Source organism: Lissotriton helveticus, chromosome 2_1, assembly GCF_964261635.1.
Source record: "Lissotriton helveticus chromosome 2_1, aLisHel1.1, whole genome shotgun sequence".
NCBI classification, from domain to species: domain Eukaryota; kingdom Metazoa; phylum Chordata; class Amphibia; order Caudata; family Salamandridae; genus Lissotriton; species Lissotriton helveticus.
In genome coordinates, this window is record NC_136059.1 from 1,654,794,560 (window position 1) to 1,654,814,734 (window position 20,175).

Below are 20,175 nucleotides of genomic sequence, written 5' to 3' on the forward strand. Positions count from 1 at the left end.
CAAGTCAGTAGAACATCCGCCCCCACTCTGGAAACTTCCAAGGTGGGGCAGGGTTCCGGCTACGCCCAGCCGGGAGCAGCCCATATAAGGCAGGTCCTGCTGCCACGCCTCGGCCAGGAGATCCTAACGTAGGGTGTAGCCGGAGGAGAGGCCGAGGCCAGCGGGACCCGGCCAGGGGATTGCCTTTACAACGCTGAACAGTTGCAGGGGGGGGGAATGTCTCCTCGACCCTCCCCTCTCTCTCCCAGTCCGGCCGCGGTGGCCCTTGAGAGTTGCAGGTAGTCCCGCCACATGCTCTTCCGGTCCGGCCACCAACGGTCGGGGGGCCGAGGCCGACGGCATCCGGCTGCAGCCGATAAACCAAGAAACCCGTTCATGGGGCCAGAGCCAGGGGCGTCCGGCCGACATCCACCGGAAGCCCGGCCCGAAGACGGACGGGACACTTCTTTCTTTTATAATGGCTGCGACAACACTGGGGGGGGATGTCTTGCACATGCCTCCGACCCCCCCCCCCCCTCGTCCTCATCGCCTGGTCCGGCCATAACAAATCTCAAGCGAGACGCCGTGGGGTGCACTGGGAGGGAGAGACGGTGCGAACAGGCCTCTCCCGCCTCCCCAGGTGGAGGCTTCCCAGCTGCACCCTCAGCGCTCCAGGCGCCCGGAAAAGGGTTCTTCCACTGTGGCCATGCTGCAACGTCTCGCCCGGCAGGGTGGAGCCCGTCCGCTCATGTGACCCCGCGATCGCCGGTAGCTGCCGAACTCTCAAAATGGCGGTCGACCTGGCAAGAGCGGGCCCAGCATAAAGAAATGGCCCGGTCACTGGTTGACTCCACCACCGTAGTCCTCCACGACCTTGAAGATTCTAGAGGAGCCGCGGGAGTCTCCGACCCCCGATGGGGAATGACTGCCATGATCGCCCGTGGAGTGACGAAACTGTATCCGCGGGACGTCGGCGCTCCCATGCTGGCGCCAGCCTCACTTTGAATTACTAGAATCCTGCAGACCTCACTTCCGGTGAAAGCACAGTGTGACCCGGTAGGAAAAATTATTGCACCCCCTCCCCTTTTTGACTGATAGTTCAAACCACCGATCCTTTCCTTTGCCCTTTTAACGGAACTTTGGACTGCCTCCCCCTCTTTTACATTTTCTAGAGAAAACAAAACATTAACCACTACATTAGCATAGCAGTTGACACCAGAACTGTTTTCAAATTGAAAACCAACAACATCTTCAACAGAATCCTTTTTGTTTCTGCTGTGACCCTGCTACAGCACAGGCATTGTCCCCAGCAGTAATTCTGCAATGCCGGTAAGAATAGCTGTGGTGCCTACTGGACTCACTCACCCCCGCGGCGCCCCACGCCGTTTTTTGCTGGGCGGCAACTTACTAGACATCACTTTCGTGCCATCTAGATTTCAGCGCGTTCTGCTGCCTTGGAACTATTCGCACAACAGACCGCTACTGACAAGAATATTTCATTATTGGTGCTGTCAATTTCAATAAATCTATTGGATAATTCAAAAGAAATTGCCACGGTCTCTTCGTTGTTTAAATGTTTTTACTGTTTTTGTTTTCTTGTATATATTTATATGTTATTAAAGTTTTATATTCCTACTACTTTGTTGGAGTGCTATATATTTTTAATGTGACACATAATTGTAAAAACTTTGATGTACAAAGAGTCATTCCTGGAATCTTCCGCTTCAGGCTCGGTCCCCTCCCCAATCACAATACAGGATGGTTTTCAGATAGTAGGAACACGTGTGGTGTGACGGATCTCATCGGGTGTGGGCCTTGATCTACTATAACTCCTTTGAAGAGGGGTGATTCTTTACAGCTGGGGCCATAAACTACATCTGCAGGGCTAGCTGATAGCCTGGACAATCGGACACAGAGAAAGAGGAGTGTCAGAGGGTGCGGTAGTGAATAGGGCGAAAGGGAGGTGTCGGGCGGGCACAGAGTGTGATTCTCAGGGAAGAGCAGCGCAGATGGGGGGAGGTTTATTGCCCATGCATAAGACAGAGAGCGGTGGTGACCAGTGCCTAGGGAAGATGCTTGCGTGGGTGAGGAGCCATGCTACGAATCGACAGCGTGCAGAGAGTGGGTCTGGTCAAGACATCTAAAATGGCTGCCGTGCACGACAAAAGTGTGGCATTTCAAAAAAGGCAAGATGGCGCAGACAATGTTTTTCAACACTTCCTCATTTCCTTCGAATCGAACGTTAACAGACGTTGGGGCATATTACCAAAGTTAAGCGATATTTATCGCTAACGATGCTTACCAACCAATTTTTTACCACTAAGCATCGTCAGAAATTATCGAAGATAAACCTTGCTATTATCAAGGTTTATCGCAAATGCGATAATAAACGGCCGCAATGCATGAATATCGCTAAAAACTCAGCGATATTCATGCATTACCGAGCTAATGCTCTTAGCCATGTTATCCACCTCCCATTGGATAACATGGCTAAGAACTGCTCAGGGCAGGTGTTACTTTTTGGAGATATTCGCGCTTAGCGCGAATATCTCCAAAAGTTGGTAATAGGAGATAGATATCTTGCATGTTGTAATGCAAGTTATTGTGGTATATGGAACTCATACCATAATCTCTCAGGAAAGCAGAAACTGATCCTTTTGGGACCGCCTAAAAAGGCCTAGGGGGTGAGGAGTACTCTACTTTGCCCCCTTTTCACGTTCCGAACTATTTTATTTTACTCTCTTCTGTAATTACACAAAATAGCAGCGATAAGATGCATCGGAGACACACAGTGAGAGAAAGGAGGCCGGAGATGAAGAAGAGATGTCAAATACACATTGGAGATAATATAGTGGCAGAAGGGAAGTAAATATGAGTAAACTTACCATGTAACATAAAAATGTTGCACTCTATACTATAAGTCTCATTTTATACTACAATCACTTCGCTACAACCTCATAAATTAAAAATAAAAATGAATAATGTCTCAAACAATTTTTGATTTCTAAATATAAATTTATTCTTCAGAATTTTCTAAATTTGAAAGAACTAGTAACATGTCCTCATCAGCAATGTCCTCATTAAAAGTCTCCAATGATGATTCTTGTAACTCTATGGTCTCCAAACACTCGATAAATTCGCCATCAAGAGATTGATCAAAAAAATCATTCAAGTCATCTCCTCCTTGTGACAATATTTCATTATTGGTGCTGTCAATTTCAATCAATGTAGTGGAATCATTCAAGTCATCTCCTCGTGACAATATTTCATTATTGGTGCTCTCAATTTCAATCAATGTAGTGGAATCATTCAAGTCATCTCCTCCTTGTGACAATATTTCATTATTGGTGCTGTCCATTTCAATCAATCTAATGGAATCATACAAGTCATCTCCTCCTTGTGACAATATTTCATTATTGGTGCTCTCAATTTCAATCAATGTAGTGGAATCATTCAAGTTATCTCCTTGTGACAATATTTCATTCTTGGTGCTGTCCATTTCAATCAATCTAATGGAATCATACAAGTCATGTCCTCCTTGTGACAATATTTCATTATTGGTGCTCTCAATTTCAATCAATGTAGTGGACAATTCAAAAGAAATTGCCACGGTCTCTTCATTGTGAGCCATTTTATTTTGAAATTGCTTGCTGTAAATTGCAGAAAAAAATAATCACTTTCATTTATCGTTTTTAGTAATACATAATATAAAACTAACTTTATCAAGTATTTAGTATAACAGAAGGACTGCAAATAAATAACAGAAAACATTTTTCAAATTATCTTCAAGTGTACAACATAGTTCCCCTTACAAATTAACAACTCACCTTTTTAAAAGTAGCAGAAGTGTTAGTACTGTGTAAATCAAACACCAGAAATTCACCACCAAAAATTCCTCACAAATGTACCTCAGACAGTAGTATCACAAAATGGCTGTGGTTTCCTCTCATTTGACATATATACATAACCAATTAACTTTCATCACACACAAATACAAAACCAAAGTAACATTTTAATTGGTTCTAAATTTCAACACTTTCAAATGTGTTTTCCCCATGCAATTTTCCATAGGACATTTACATACGTCTACAGCCTGAATGGCTGAACGGAATTACACCAAACTTGACAAAATGGTACATCAAACCTAAGAGGTCAGGAAGGATCTACTATGCCCCCTTATGGTCATTTCCCCCTTCGCTTTGACCTCCTCTTGTCTCTCAATCCTACCGAGAGACAAGATGGCGGCCGCTACGGACTGTTTGGAATGTTGACAGACGCCGGAGAACCAATCAGCTTCGCAAAGCTCCGTAACGCGAAAAGTACGCGAAGCGGAGCGCTGTTACAGATATATATCTTTTTTTGAACGTTAATTTCTCAAAATCCACTGGAGCACATATATTGAGACCTAGCAAAGGCACATCGGGCTACCAGTCCCTAATATTTTGCCAAGTTTCGTGCAAATCCATTCAGCCGTTCGATTATTATTATTATTTTTTTTTTTTGCCCCGCGGAGCCCTTTTAAAACCTCCACATCAAACGTAGGGGGTCAGCGAGGATCTACTATTCCCCCTTATGGTCATTTGCCCCTTCGCTTTGGCCTCCTCTTGTCTCTCGATCCTACCGAGAGACAAGATGGCGGCCGCTACGGACTGTTTGGAATGTTGACAGACGCCGGAGAACCAATCAGCTTCGCTTCACAAAGCTCCGTTGCGCGAAAAGTACGCGTCCTGGAGCGCTGCCCGGTCCGCTGTTACAGATATATATCTTTTTTTAAACGTTAATTTCTCAAAATCCACTGTAGCACATATATTGAGACCTACAAAAGGCACATCGGGCTACCAGTCCCTACAATTTTGCCAAGTTTCGTGCAAATCCATTCACCCGTTCGGGCTAAAAGTGAGGCCAACCGCCCTATGGAAAACTCAATGTTAAAAACACGTTTTGGGACCCCCCTTTTTTCTCAGCCCCCCCTTGACGAACCCCCCCCCAAATTTTCAAGGGCTGCTCAGAAACAAAATGTTCCATTTTCCTGAAAGTTTCAGCCAATTCCGTCCACAAACGCCAAAGTTATTAGACATAGAATTTTCAAAAAACCCATAGAGAAAAAATCCTAACTATATATACCTACTGGCGACCGCCAGTAGGTAATATATATATATATATATATATATATATATATATATATATATATATATATATATATATATATATATATATATATATATATATATATATATATATATATATATATATATATATATATATATATATATATATATATATATATATATATATATATATATATATATATATATATATATATATATTAATATATTATAAAGAGAGAGCCCAAACCTTTGAGGCGGGTAATCTCAGTAACCACAGCACCAATCACAACACCCAATACAGGGTAAAAGGTAAAAGAACCGTGACAGCAAAGTAGTCCCTTGTGGGCTTGTCTGCGTTCTGCTGTGGGCCTGTGCTGGGGGGCGTGACAAACGCTGGAGGCGTGTGGTACGTTCCGCCCTTCATGCCATGTGAGTCGTAATTGCGCCACATCAAGGGGCAAGCTGGGGGCGTAACATGCTCGGGCCATGACAAACGCTGTGGGCATGTGTCCGCGCTGTGGGCGTGTGTCCGCCCTTCATGCCATGTGAAGCGCCAATTACGCAATTGCGCCGCATCAAGGGGCACGCTGGGGGCGTGAGCTACGTTCCGCACTTCATGCCATCTGGGTCGTACATTAGTCAGATCGTCTGCTGTGGCCGTGTGCTGGGGGCGTCACAAAGGCGTTCACCTCGAAGCGTGGTAAGTAACCATTCGCAAGACTCCCTTGGGGGACTGCCCGTTGTCTCACACATACTGGGGGTGCCGAATGCAGTGTGTGCCTTGGCCTGGGTGTGTCTGAAAGGGCCGAACGCAGTGTGTGGCTTGGCCTGGGTGCGTCTAAAAAGCACTCAGGCCGAAGAGCGTCGGTGTGGGTCATAAAAAAATAAAAACAGCAGAAAACAATTATTCAAGACTCACACAATTCTAATTGTTAGACGGTCGCCGCTGGCCCTCAAGCGGGGGCACACGCGACTGAGCGTGTCTGCGGGGACAATTACTGCAGCCTCTCATGCGCGCTGTTACTGAACTATCACATTAAACCAAATTACACGCGCCTGCTAACATCAGCCAGGGCTGTAGCCGGACTCAGGCGGCGGATCACTACACTATTTACATGCGCCTGCTAACATGAACCAGGGCTGCAGCTGGGCCTCAAGCGGGGGACACACGCGTCTGCTAACATCAACCAGGGCTGCAGCTGGGCCTCAAGCGCGGGAACACGCGAATGACCGTATCTGAATACACACATTACACACATTCTATTTCATACCCGAACAACGTCGGGACGGGCTGCTAGTTTGTTATATAAACCTGTATGATCTCTGGAAACTGAGATCCAGACTGTCAAGTCTGTGTCTTATGTTATGTGTCACCAGCGGGACTGCTGTGAACTTGGAAGCCTGGAATTGTCACATCTTTGTAAATACCCGTATTAAAGGCTGGCTCTTGCAAGCAGACTTTCAGTGATATGACTACCAATCACCTTGGAAGGAACAATAAGGGAAAATTAAAGTTATTTGGAGACGCTAGACATATTATGTAACTAGGCTTGAACAGAAAGACAGGCTTTTTAGCAAACGTTTTTAAATGCTGCATAAAATGTACTTGTTGGCCCAGTTTCGTTCAAACATCTGTTACTCCGAGCCCAGCCCCCCAAAAGCCTGTTATGGGGCTCAGCCTTGCATAGTATGAAGTGCTAAAACATTACTCGAGTGCCCCTCCACAGCAATTCTAGAATGCATGGCATTGTAGCGAATTACTTTGGAAAATTGTTATTAACCTTCATGTCCAATTTTTTCCAAAGACGGAATGGGGCCATGCCATAGTTTTTGTAATGCACAGCCCAAAAATTCCACGTGGTCCCAATAGCACCAGAACCTGTTTCGAAGATAAAACATAAACTCCAGGGAAAGACAAAACACAGCGGCTCTAGTCTCTGGCGCCGTCTAGTGGTGTGGCTATGTTAAATGTCTCCACTAATAAACAAGTTAGACTTGCTTCACGTTCTATAAATACATGTTGTAGCAGGAGCACTGATGTAATACCCCCGCTGTCCCCTCTCTCTCTCTGCCTGCCGGATTGCCCTGGGAGGATATCTCTACAGCCCCTTTTGGGGGGAACTGAGCTCGCTTATTGCAATTGGGACCTATGTGTTTACACCATACCAGGCCTAAGGTTCAGCGTCTGCCACTAATGGAGAACACGGAAAGTGGAACAAAGCAGTTTAGGAAAGTAGATTTAAAAAAATCATGTGCTAACATAAGGTTAGAACTCTGAGATAAATGTAGTCACTGAACATGACGAATGCAAAACAAAAGGTCGAATTAATGTCATACAGGCCTAGTGACTCAGATGTGCCATGGTGTGGAAACCTCAGATTATAGAATAGTAAATAGTAGAAAATCGAGAAAAAAAAATTCAAAGACATTTAAAACACAAATGCGTGGGGGTAAGAAAAAATGGCTGCCACAAATTCTTGGCTTGAACTGAGGATTTACCTGACAAGATGGCAGCATGTGAGCAAGGACAAGCCCAACGTGGCCCTGCAAAAAACAAAACAAGATTAAGCTAGATCCAAATAATTGACCTCAGCAAAAAGAAATGACAGTCCCAAACACTTAACAATTTCGGAGTGTCTTGTAATAATTGACAATGTTTTTGGTCTTTGGGGTTTATTCTGTTCACCCAATTTAAAGTACGGAAATGTAGAACACTGAAAAGTTTGCGTACGAACGTATAGAAATTAAACAGCACAGGAGAATGGTTACACAGAAAATAAAATGCAAAGTACTCAAATACACGGCAAACGCAATGCTTCATTTTTATAAAACAATTATTGCAGGAAGGCAATTTTTTTCCTTAGTGCAGACCCAGTATGATGTTGACTTCAGTCTCTTAAAAATAAATTATTTTGAAAATGCATTATACTGCAGGTGGTGTTTTTTAAATGGGTAGGGTTTGGTGAAGGGATGGTGTCTGTGAAATAAAAGTGGCATGGAGGGTTATGGTGCGTGAGGGTTGTATGCACATTCTTACTGGCTTAAAGTGGCTTCTTGATGGGTTGTGCAGGCAGCCAGAGATAAGCATGTCTTTGTTAGACCGGACATCCCTGGTATGGTTTCCCAGAAACTTTTTGCCGTCTCTCCTCCTACTTTTCTGAATACAGGGTCATCACAAAGGTGGTACATGCATCAACTGTCACCTAACCACTGAAGGGACAGTTTTTGCCCACAAAAATATTCACTGGAAACACAACACTTTTTAGAATTGCAAAACAAAAAATGTGGTGTATGGAATCATTTGTACATGCAACAAACTGTATGTTGGGAAAACTAATCAAGAAATGCGTCAACGTATAACCCAGCAAAAAATCCCGGATCAGAAAGAAAGTGCTTTACTGCCCCTTTAGTTAACCACTGGCTGTATACTAAAGACTTGGAATCAGAAAATTCTTTTTTATGATTTTCACAAACCTTTATTGTGGATTTAGACACAACAAGATTACAGAATTGCACCATGACAAAATAATATGCATTACGATACGGTATACAAGATCGAAAGCTACCACTTACATGCATCACCCCACCAATAGTGACAATGAAATAGGTCGGGAGGACACCAGCAGCAAAACGAAGGAATAATCAGGAATGGCACCTCACATGGAAGGGAGAAGAGCTTGGGGTAGGGGGGAGCAGAGAAGAGGTGACTCATTGACTGTCACCGGCGGCAACCGCCGCGGGCGTGGCGCCGACGGGGAGCACGGGATAGGTCGTCGGGTGCTGGGAAGTATGACTAAGGAGACAGGAAACAAGCGGACCCCAGATATCAAGTGGGCTCGATCTGACAGGCATTAAGTCCCAGAATTCAGACAGGAGAGCCTGGCAACGGGAAGCATCCTCCAACCAAAGGGCCACCCTGGGTGCGGGACGGTGACCCCAGCACATGGACCCCCTGCGCCGCGCAAGAACGAGCATCAAAGCAATCAGTCTGCAGGAGGCATCTAGGCAGAATTTAACAAAGTTAGGAGGCAAAGCAGAGGATTGGGTTGAAGCGAAAAAGAAGTGATTTCAGAAATAACAGCGCATACCTCGCGCCAGTAAGCGGAGACCTTTGGGCATAGCCAGGCAAGATGGGAGAAGTCGGCTGCAGGCACAGACCAGCGTAGGCATCTATCACTAGTAATGAGTCCCATTTTGTGTAATTGTGTGGGGGTCCGGTAGAGCCTATGGGGATATTTAAAATGGATAAGGCGCAGACGAAAGTTAGGGGAGAGGCGTTTAATCCGGGTACAGCAATACAGCCAGTCGGCCTGGGAGATGACGATGCCTAGGTCCGTTTCCCACGCCACGCCTGTCAGTAGAGATGGAAGAAGCCGCCAGCGTGGAAGAATTCATTTTGGTCACCAATTTCTGTGGAACAGGGGAGGTATAAAGGAGAATGAGAAGAGCCATCGAGGGGGGAGGCTGGGGGAAAGAGGGATGGAGCTTCTTGCAGGCCGCTCGGAGCTGATACTAAAGCAGAGTGTCCATAGGACCAGAGTCAACAGCTAGTGTGTATCATGTGTTCTCAGGATAGAGATCGGACAAAGTGGAGAGCCCAAGACGAGTGGCGTGCTTTGCCATCCCCGAAGAGTGTAGAGGAGGAAAAGCTGGGTGTTGAGCAATGGGCATCGCAGCCGCAGAGAGCGTGTCAAGACCAGAAAATTTCCAGAGTCCCTCCCAAGCCCAGCGTAGGGTCTCAACCGTGTCGATATCAGCGTGCGGGGGCAGCGCCTGGGAAAATAAAGCGGTAGAGAGCAGCCAAGGGGCAGCAAGGTCAGCCTCGACTGCGACATGTGGCTGAAACGGAGTAGGATGGAGCCAGAAATTGAGAAAGCTGGCCTGGGCACTGAGGGCATAGAGTTTAAGATCGGGGGGACCAAGACCACCACGCAACATAGGGAGAGTTAAAATATTATATGCAATCCTGGGTTTCAGGCCGGCCCAGATCAGCGCAATCATCAAAGAGCCGAGTCTATGGAAAAAATGAGCGGTGAGGGGAATGAAAATATTAACAAATAAATATAAGCACTTTGGAAGCACCACCATCTTGGCAATGGCTATGCGACCGGCTAGAGAGAGTGGCAAACGACTCCAGAGAGGAATCTTGGACTCCAGGCAGTCCACCGCGCATCCGAAATTGGCCTTCCAGAGCTCGTCAACGTCCCTGTTCAGCCAGATCTCTAGATACCTAGTGGGCTCAGTCGCCCACACAAAGGGATAGTCCGGATCAAATGGCATCGTGGCATCGGAAAGAGGGAATAGCACAGACTTGCTCCAGTTAACCTGGATGCCGGAGTAGCCACCAAAGTGTATCACCTCACGGACCAGAGGACTGAGGTTCTCCCGGGAGTGGCGGACGTAAAGGGTGATATCGTCCACGTACATTGAAACAAGTAAAGCATGAGCCGCAAAGCCGATGCCTCTCTGGGTGTGATGCTGATGCAACCGAGCCGCAAGAGGCTCCATTGCGATGGCGAAAAGCATTGGGGACAGCGGACAGCCTTGCCGTCTACCATGCTCAATGGGGATGGGATCATAGATCTGGCCGTTAAGCCGGAGTCGAGCAGTGGGGAGAGTATAAAGTAGTAACACTTTACATATAAAAATCGGACTGAAGCCCAAGCGTGGAAGAAGATAGAAGAGGAAGGGCCACTCTAAGGTGTCAAAAGCTTTAGTAGCGTCCAGCAAGGCCGCCACTGCCGGGAGCGTCGGGTTTATTTGATGGAGGACAGAGAAAATGGTGCGAAGATTGTGGGAGGTGGCACGGCCAGGGATGAAGCTGGACTGATCAGGGCAGGCAATAGGCGGCATGAGGGGTAGCAGGCGCTTAGCAAGCAGTTTGGCAAAAATTTTGTTATCAGTACTTATGAGGGATAGGGGGCGATAAGAGTCACGCGATTTAGGTGGTTTATCTGGCTTTAAGAGTAGAGTAAGCAAGGCTTTGCGAAGCGATGGGGGGAATTGCCCAGTTTCAAAGGATTCGTTATACATTGCGGCAAGGTGAGGAACCAAAACAGGGACAAAAGCCTTGTAGAAGGAGGCCGGCAGGCCTTAGAGGCCAGGGGCCTTATCACCGGGCATGCCCTATATTGCGGCTAGTATCTCCTCTTTGGAGAACGTCTCATCAAGGAACTCGCAGTTGGGATTACCCAGCCATAACTGTTGGAGGGTGTCAAAATATTTATTAAGGACCTCGTGCGAAGGGACGGAGTCGTCCGTGTAAAGTTGTGTATAGAATGAAATAAAGCACGCTTTAATTTCCTCGGGCGAGGTTGTCCGATTAGGACTGCCATCCCGAAGGGCGTTATTGTAAGAAGCCGCACGCGGCTGGCGAAGAATGTTGGCCAGGGTTTTACCAGGGCGGTCGCCCTTGCCTAAGCGGCGTGCCCGAGCCTCCCTGCCGATAAAGGCAAGTTCTCTGTCGGCCTCGTCAGTGAACTCAGTCAGCTTCCCCCGGATCTGAGCAAGTTTCTCAGGGTTGGGGTCCCGAACATGGGAAGAATCAAGATCCTTGATCTCCCTTTCTAATTTGTCGAGAGAGCCGCGTATGGAATGAAGGACGCCGGACTGCTTTGAGATACACTCAACACGAATCACAACTTTAAAACTTTCTCATAGCGTGGATGGTGAATCAACCGAACTCTCGTTTAGTTCAAAGAAATTTGTGATTGCAGTCTGAATTTCATCGCAAAATACAGAGTCGCGGAGGGCATTAGGAGGGAGTGGCCAAGAGAAAGCCCAGCAGGGAGAAAGTGGAAGGCGGAGGCCTAAGTGAACAGGAGCATGATCAGAAAGAGTGCGCCCCATGTGATCCACGGAGGTGAGCCAAGCCAAGGAGTCCGGAGTAGTAATCCAAAGGTCCAAGCGAGACCAGCATCCGCGGGAGCCAGCGACGCAGGTACCCTCGCGCGCATCGGGGCGAGGGTGTCGCTAAGCGTCATAAACAGAGTTGTCGGTGAGAATGGGGTTAAGTAGGGCAGTGGCACACGGGTGAAACATGTGAGGGCCAGATTGATCAAAGTAAGAGGAAAGTGGTAAATTGAAATCTCCGCCCCAGAGGAGTGCTGCAGGGCTGAGAGCAGAGATGTGGTGCTAGACTTGAGAGAAGATATCAGGGTCGTCACAGTTGGGGCCGTACAGGGCAGCAAGTGTTAGGGGCTGGGCGTGAAGAGTGCTGTGGAGAATTACGAAGCGACCCCCAGGGTCGACAATCACTTGAGAGGTTTGCCAGGGGAACTCCCTACGTAGCAAGATGGACACCCCCGAGAATAGTTGGAATAATATGAGGAGTGGATTTCCCCCCAGTGTCGGGAAAGTAGCCGAGAGGACGTGGTGGGCATGAGATGAGCTTCCTGCAGGAAGCAAACGTCCACTTTGTGACGGATGAGGTGGACATGGACTAGTCGTGCCTTACGGTGGTTGCTGAGCCCCTGGACATTCCAAGTCCAAAGGACGGTGTCAGTCATACTGCAGAGACGGGGGTGAATGGTAAGCGAGTCAGTAGGACAGAAAGACAGTGCGTGGCAAGATAGGGATGGCAATCCCAAACGGTATAATGGTGAGGTCGATGTGGAAGGCGTGAAGGCGTGAAGGCGCAAGGTGGTGCCATAACCCCCACTGAAAAGAGGGCCCCGCTAGAGGGCATCAATGAACGCTGTGCAGTGCCCTCTTCTGAGAAGCGAACAAACACAATGCATGGGAAAAGCATAGCAAGGAGACCATCAGGTGCAAAAATCAAAAATACACAATAGAAATAGTGTGTCGTAAAGGAGCCAGTAGCATGAGGCAGTACAATAACGAATGGCAAGGCCCCAGTAAGGGGCAACAATCCCCTAAAAACCCAATCATGCAGCCCCCCCACCCCCAGAAACAGCATAAGCACACCTGTCACCCCCGCACCCACTCCAACCCCCCAATCAGGCTGAGATACCACCCATTCCCACCCCAGAGACCCACAACTAGGAAAGGGAAAGTCAATGTCGAGCTAGGGAATTATCCCGTGGGGGCATGGCGTTGCTCAGCGTACTCCCCTGCCGAAAAAGCAGGGTGGCCAAGCTGCAAGCAAGTTAGACAATGGTCAAAAGGGAACAATTGAGAGAGCAACAAAAGCCCCAGAGGCATCTGAACCCAGGGGGCTGCACCAGCTAAGAGAGTCAGCATAAAACAAGCGAAAGAGCCACAGAACTTGCAAAGAGTACCAACCGTTAGCACACAACCAGTCAATCATTGTCACTAAAGTGGTCGGCCGCCGTGCCAGGGAGGCAGCAGGTGAAGAGCAGAGCGACTTGTCAAGTTTATTGGCGTAAGCAAGGGCGTCTTTAGGATCTGGGAAGATGAGCATTTTTGAGTCCTGTCGAACCGCAGCTTCGCAGGGTAAGCCAATGAGTAAGAAACTTCGTGTTTTTGGAGGATCTGCTTTGCTGGGAGGAATTTGCAGCGAGCCGCCTGAACAGCAATGGTATAGTCAGGGTAGAACGAGAGTGAGTTGCCTTGATGGTGGATGTCGCCCCTCTCTCTTGCTGCACGGAGAATGGCGTTGCGGTCTCTGAAGTTGAGGATTTTAGCGATATTGGGACGAGCCGGTAAGCCACGACCTGGACGAGGGCCGATGGAGCGGTGGGCTCGCTGGACGATGAAGACGGAGGACAGGATATCGCCAAAATGTTCCCTGACAAGCTGTTCCACGTAATCCTCCATTCGGGAGATGTTGGTGGATTCAGGTACTCCTGTGATGCGGAGAGAGCCCTTTGCAATTGGCTTACTGATGAGTCAAACAATAAACGGGAGAAAACAGAAAAAAACATTTGACCCCCACCCCTACCCTCGTTCACTGCAACTCAATAGTCTTATTTTAGGCCTGTGGTGTTTCATTGTTGGTTTGTACCCTGGTTAGCTTTGGTGTTGGTTTCTGGGAGGCGCAGGAGGCACAAATACCTAGGGCATGTAAGTTCACGGAACTCTGGTGTGAGTAGAGCAAGAAATGGTTGCCAGAGATCTCCAAAAGTCGAGCTCTTCCCTGCCAGTGTGAGCGTTATCTGCTCCATCCCCAATACATGCCATAAGCGTTGAAGCCAACCCGTGTGGATGGGGATTCGGGAGGTTTTCCAGTGGGTCAGAATGTTTTGAGCAGCTGATCCCAAGGCTATCGCTATCTGGCGACCTCCTCTGGACGTGAGGGCGTACGTTAAAGAATTTGGCACTCCTAGAAGAACATAGGCTTGGAATCTCGGTAGTTGGGTATCTAGATATTTGTCAACCTCATCTAATATCTTACACCAGTACTGTTGTATATATTCACATTCCTTCAGGAGATCGACCAGCGTTCCCTGTTTTCCGCACCCTCGCCAGAAATCTGCACTTTGCTTGGGGCCTGCCCTGTAAATGTGTTCTGGAGTGTAGTACCAGTAGGTGACTAATTTTGTTAGCACTTCAGTCAGTCCCATATTGCTTGCCGTGTGTCGTGCCCTGTAATACATACCCTCCCACTCTTTACTACTTAGTTCCCGTCCCAGGTCTCTCTTCCAGCGTATGTGGCTTGCATTGTAGGCATGTGTATGTCGAGTGAGTAGCATCTTGTATAGATCCGAAATTAATTTCTTATCCAACGTCCTTGTTATAAGCCATCTTTCATAAGATGTGAGATGCCTCTGTGCGTGTGGCCTATAGTGTGGCTGTAATACCCAGTGTCTGAGTTGCAGGTAGTGTAACCTTTCGGACTCAGGGATTCCACAGTCCGCTCTGACTTGTGGGAAGGAGAGCATTGCTTCTACGTCAAAAAGGTGTCCTAAAGCACAGCACTCTGTGGAGCGCCAACGTGTAAAGGCAGGTTCACCCAACCCTGGGCAAAATTCTGGGTTGTCAAAGAGCGGGGTGAGGGGAGGGGAAAGTGGTCAGCTTATGTTTACTGTTAGTTTGATCCCACGTGAGACTTTTAATTTTGTTTTAATATTAATCTTAAAGGAGACTCAGAGAGGTTACTACAGTAGAGCAAGTCCTCAGAAGAGAGATGGATAATGATCCAGCACAAGAAAAAACAATGATGGTAGAGCTCTACAGGAACAGCAGTGAACAACATTAGGCATTGAAACAAAGGTCTTTTCCATCAAATCCACTGTAAACTATCTTAACAAATGACTCACTGACGCAGAACCAGAGTTACAGGGAGTGGGGGCAAGATCACAGAGCTGGAATTCTCAGTGGCAGACGTGCAAGAATCAACCTGGAAACATGGAGAGTTTTGAAGCTGCAGCCATGTCAGCACTGGTCCACCTAAAATCCCAATTCGGCTACATGGAGGACAAGCTGCCAACAGCCTTTTCTTGGGCTTCCCTTTGAAGGCTAAGAGTAATATACCCTTCATGATCACATGGTGAGAGTTTTAGACACAGAGGTCCTCTCCCAGGAGCCTTACCTGGAGTAGAGGCACAAAAGCCTACTGGCTCCCTGCCAAGAGCAAGATGGGAAATAGTTAATCAAGAACAGTTGAGGTGAAGGTGGGTAGCCCATGAGATCTAGAGAAAATCCTGAAAGAAGTTGCAATGAAGAAATTGGCTACCATAAGAGGAGAAATAATTCTAATTTTTAAAGGCCACATTCAGGATACCCAGATAGAAAGAAAATGTCGAGAGCTAATCACCTTAGGTTTGAAAGAGTCCATCTAGCATCTGGCTAAGCTGGGAGTGGCATCTGAGGAATTAAGCCATGTGTTTGCACAGACTAAAGCAGCCAAGGTGTTTTTGAAAGAAAGGAGGAGGAAGTCCACATGACTGGTGATAAATGGTGAGGTTTTGGAAGACAAGTTCTACGCAGACACGAGGGAATGAATCTGGCACAATGTTTGAGCTTTGATGTCATTCGTTTGGCCTTCTCTGTCCCCATCATCCACAGTGTTCTCGGTATGTACATGGGTGAAGTCAGAGTTACCCATCTACTTGGACAAAAATTATATTGGGCTGGTTATCCTGACTGAGCTTTCCCCATTGGCCCACTTGGGTTGGTGGGTGTATGTGTGATGTTCCTCTTTGATTCAATAAAAGATAGTTGAAGTAAATACTAACAGGTAGATTCATCAAGCATTTTTGCGAGTGCAACCGGTGCGAATCGCAAAATTTGGCCGTTTGCGCCCGCAAAAATGGCATTTGGAATTCATCAAGGGGTCATGAACTCGCAATCTGAAAAATCGCAAATAATTGCGATTTCTCAAATTGCGTTCGCATTTAAGGAATCTCAATGAGAGATTCCTTAAATGCTATTCATGAACCTTTGAAAAATTGTGAATTTGCTATTTTTTACCGCTATTTACCGCGAAGTCTGGCTTCGTGGTAAATAGCGAAAACTTAGAAAAATGCACATTAGTGCATTTTTCTAAGTGGTATGTTACACACACACATGTCCTTTGGACATGTGTGTGCGCATCATCAGTCTACATTGACATTTCAGGGGTGCTACAGGGTGTCCTTTGGACACCCCTGGCACCCTTGAAATCGCATCCTTATTTGCGATTAGCAATTTGCTAAATCGCAAATAAGGAGGCTGTAGGAATCGCAATTTATTTTGCGATTTCTACATGAATCCCGATTTGCAAGTCCTTAATAGCGATTCCTTAATAATCGCTATTAAGGACTCGCAAATCGGGACATTGATGAATCTGGGGGTAAAAGTGCAGCATACTAGGCCACATTCCCACTAAAGGCAAAAACAAGTAACCCGGGATTGGTTTCAACATGATATTGTGTCATCAGTGAGGAGGAGTTTGATTTGATCTCAATTACTGGTAATCACTCTGAGCCTTAGTCCAGAGCAATGTTTTTTGCTCACTGTGCAGCTACAGACAGTGACTAACTATATGCGAACCAACCTTGGTCTTGTTGCAATAGTAACTATCCAGACAACCTGCTAGGCCACATCTCCACTGAAGAGGAACACAAGCAAATGCAGACTGGTTTTAACCTGCTGGGTCTTACCAGTGAGGAGCAACTTGGGTGTTAGGTGAAGTGCTGCTATTTTTAGTTGACAACTTTAAGTTCTTTAATTCATATCTGTATTATTTTGTATTGTGTTGTTCTGAATGAATTTTCTCTCAGAAGGGCTTTAGCGCTTTAATAATGCAACCATGGCTAACAACCCTTAATTCTCGAAGATACCAGCTTGTGGGTCTGATGTTTAGGGTCCTGTAGAAGATCAGCCACAGCTCACACGAAGTCTGTGGCCTCTCCTCATCTATCGCCTAGCACTTGCATTCCATACACACATCGTCTGAAACTCCTAACAGAGTGTGTCTGCTTGCACCGGAAGCAGACAGATTCTGGTAAATTGTGAACTTGACATGTTTTGCCTTTTAATCTTTTGTGGTCCTCCAGAAGAGATTCACTAGCTCACCCTCCTTCACAATTTTAAACTGATCTCACGTTGTTACAATGGGAGATACTTCTAGGTAAGAGTCAGATTGTATCTTAGGATAATGCAGGCCTCCTGAGAGCAGTAAAATGTCGTGCATTACCACACAATTAGGATGTCACCCAGTGCTTCATAGAAGTACCCTATGATGGAGCAAGCCACACTTTGTGGGTGACGGTTCATTTTCTATGTGACTGACAAGACAGAGCAAATACTTAAACCTAGGAGGGATAATTAGAAGGCTTTCCACACCAGGGTGTGTGTATGCTTTCTGTTGTACCACATTAGTGCAAGAGTCACAACACATAGGTCCTGATTTAGAGATAGGAGGTAATGAAAATTCTGCAAATTAAACAATGGATTTACCAATTCCCTTCACCAATTCCCACAAATGGGATTACCGCCAATTCAAAATGAGATTGCTTGCTTGAAGTTCCACTATGAAACTTTGCTGACTCTGAGATCTTGTGAGACATGTACAAAACATAAATCCACCTAATGGTGGAAAGGGAAATTCATCACATATAGAGCAGACAATTCGCCACAATCTCTGGAGGTTCCACTTCAAGAAACTAACTTGAAAGAGATTACCACAACATGGCCAATAGCCCCTCCAATATGCAGTATTTGAAGTATGTGGGAAATTGCATTACACCTCCTTCACCACAATTTGGGACACTTTTTTTCTTGAACATACTGAGGAAAATCCCACAGGAAGCTGCATGCATTACTGGCATGTCTCCATGAGAAATAACAACCACTTGCTCATTGCACAGTTGATAAATGACCCACCAGCGCACAATTATTTATGTCCACCAAACTCTACTTCAGGGCCAAGGCTTTAATTAAGGCCCTCAAGCTTGAAATTGTACTGCTATGATTATCGAACTGAGGACATGTATCTCAAATTAACACAGTGTACTGGATGCAACTAAGTGAGTGAAGAAGATATTTAGCACTATATTCACAAGGATGGAACGAGAGGTGTATATAGACGTCACAAGACTCGTGCTTACAGTATCCTCTGTGATTTGCCTCCTCCAATGGTGGGACTACGGCTAGTCTGAGGTCTCTCTGCGCAGTTCCAGTACACTAGAATCTGCCCAAGCTTCAAGTTGGAGCATCCGTACATTTCCTTTGTAATACCTGGGATTTTTGATATGGGTCGGATCTTTAGAACATTATACCAAAAATTCAGTGGCAGCTAGTATCAGGGCAGAGTGGCTGAAAGGAGTGAGGGGTAGGGACTCCCCTGCAGCCAATCCTAAGGCTGCTCTCATGCATGAGAGCAGCATCAGGATTGGCCTGAGTGCCCTCAATTTGCACTCCCATGGAGACTGGGAGCCTGTGCCTGCTGCCTCCAACTCGGCAACGCAGCTCGGGTTGGAGACAGCTCAGTGGGCATGGCGGTTTGTTCAGCCTGAGATGGCCGGCCAAACCGTAATCTGCACTAATCACAATGCCAAACAGTCCAGCCCCCTCTTGCTTGTTATCGTCTGGCCCCGCCCCAAGACTTGTTTGTGTTAAAAATAAAATGACAATAAACCATTGTTATTATTGTTTTATTTTTCGAGTTTTTTACGGCTGCGCAGGGAGGTGGGGGGGTTGGTGCGACGCTCCTCTGCCATAATGGAGGAGCTGCCGCTGACCAAAATACCAAATATAACGAAAAAGTTTACATTATTTTTGTATTGCTGGTACACCGACCATCTGCGTTTCTCATTAATAAGCTGCAAATGAAGCAATTGACTATTAACAGAATAAAATACGGGTTTACATTACCCCACCACTGCAAAAATCCACTATCACGTCACCAGGCTTGACCAGATTGGTCACTGCAGAGACAAGGTTGTCAAGCTGCTGCTTCTTTCTCAACGCACGCTCACCAGACATTTTCCCTGAAAAGAAAACACAAAACATAATCTTGATTGGCATGCTGGAGTGATGGGTACATTTTAAAAAATGAATTATTGCAAACATATGCACTGAAAATTCGCTATATAATAAGATACTTTGATGTTTTACCAAGGGGTGGGTGTAACCCCCGTACTTTGCTGTAGCGTAGATACACAAAATTACAGCAAAGTTATGTAAGATTATGCAAGGATGTATTTGGTTCTATTTGCTTAGCGCAAAATGCAACCTCATGTCCAAAATAGGCCCGATGATTATTTGTGATAAGAAAATAGCGCTAAAAGCAACAGAACAGGAACAGAAGCAGCCACTCTTTTCCTGTGCTCTTGCAGTGGGTATTTTTATATTCTATAATTTTTGGCAATTTCATGTCATAAGAGTAACACAAAAATACTCTGATTACTCTGGCATAATTAAAATTTAAGTCAGGCCTAGTTTAACCTCCAATTTAGATCAATCTGTGTCTACAGGGGACTGACAATGGGTCTCAGTTTTGTCATGCAGCAGCTGATTAACAGTGAGAAAGAGGAATTTGCATTTGTGACGCAATCAACCAAAGAAGGCCAGCAACATGGCATCTTACATGGAGACAATAAATACAGCACAGTCATAACATTTGATCAAATTCAAGCAAATACATTGTAAACTCTGTCAAGAAAGTAATGTGCAACCAAACATATGTTAGTCTAGTCTATGTCCTGTATAAGAACATATTTCTCAATTCAGTGACAACACC

The 20,175-nt window shown here is 46.2% G+C and overlaps 1 protein-coding gene across 2 annotated transcripts in view; it reads right to left on the minus strand.

The window, feature by feature from the left end:
• The window catches only part of GSTCD (glutathione S-transferase C-terminal domain containing), a 943,165-nt gene that overhangs the window by 264,330 nt on the left and 658,660 nt on the right, over nt 1-20,175 (minus strand). For both annotated transcript variants that reach the window (XM_078676616.1, XM_078676615.1), the window contains exons 6-7: nt 19,308-19,423; nt 7,587-7,631 (exon numbers count right to left, since the gene is read on the minus strand). In XM_078676616.1, the coding sequence (XP_078532742.1) occupies nt 7,587-7,631; nt 19,308-19,423 (161 nt within the window). The remainder of the gene's footprint in view (nt 1-7,586; nt 7,632-19,307; nt 19,424-20,175) is intronic.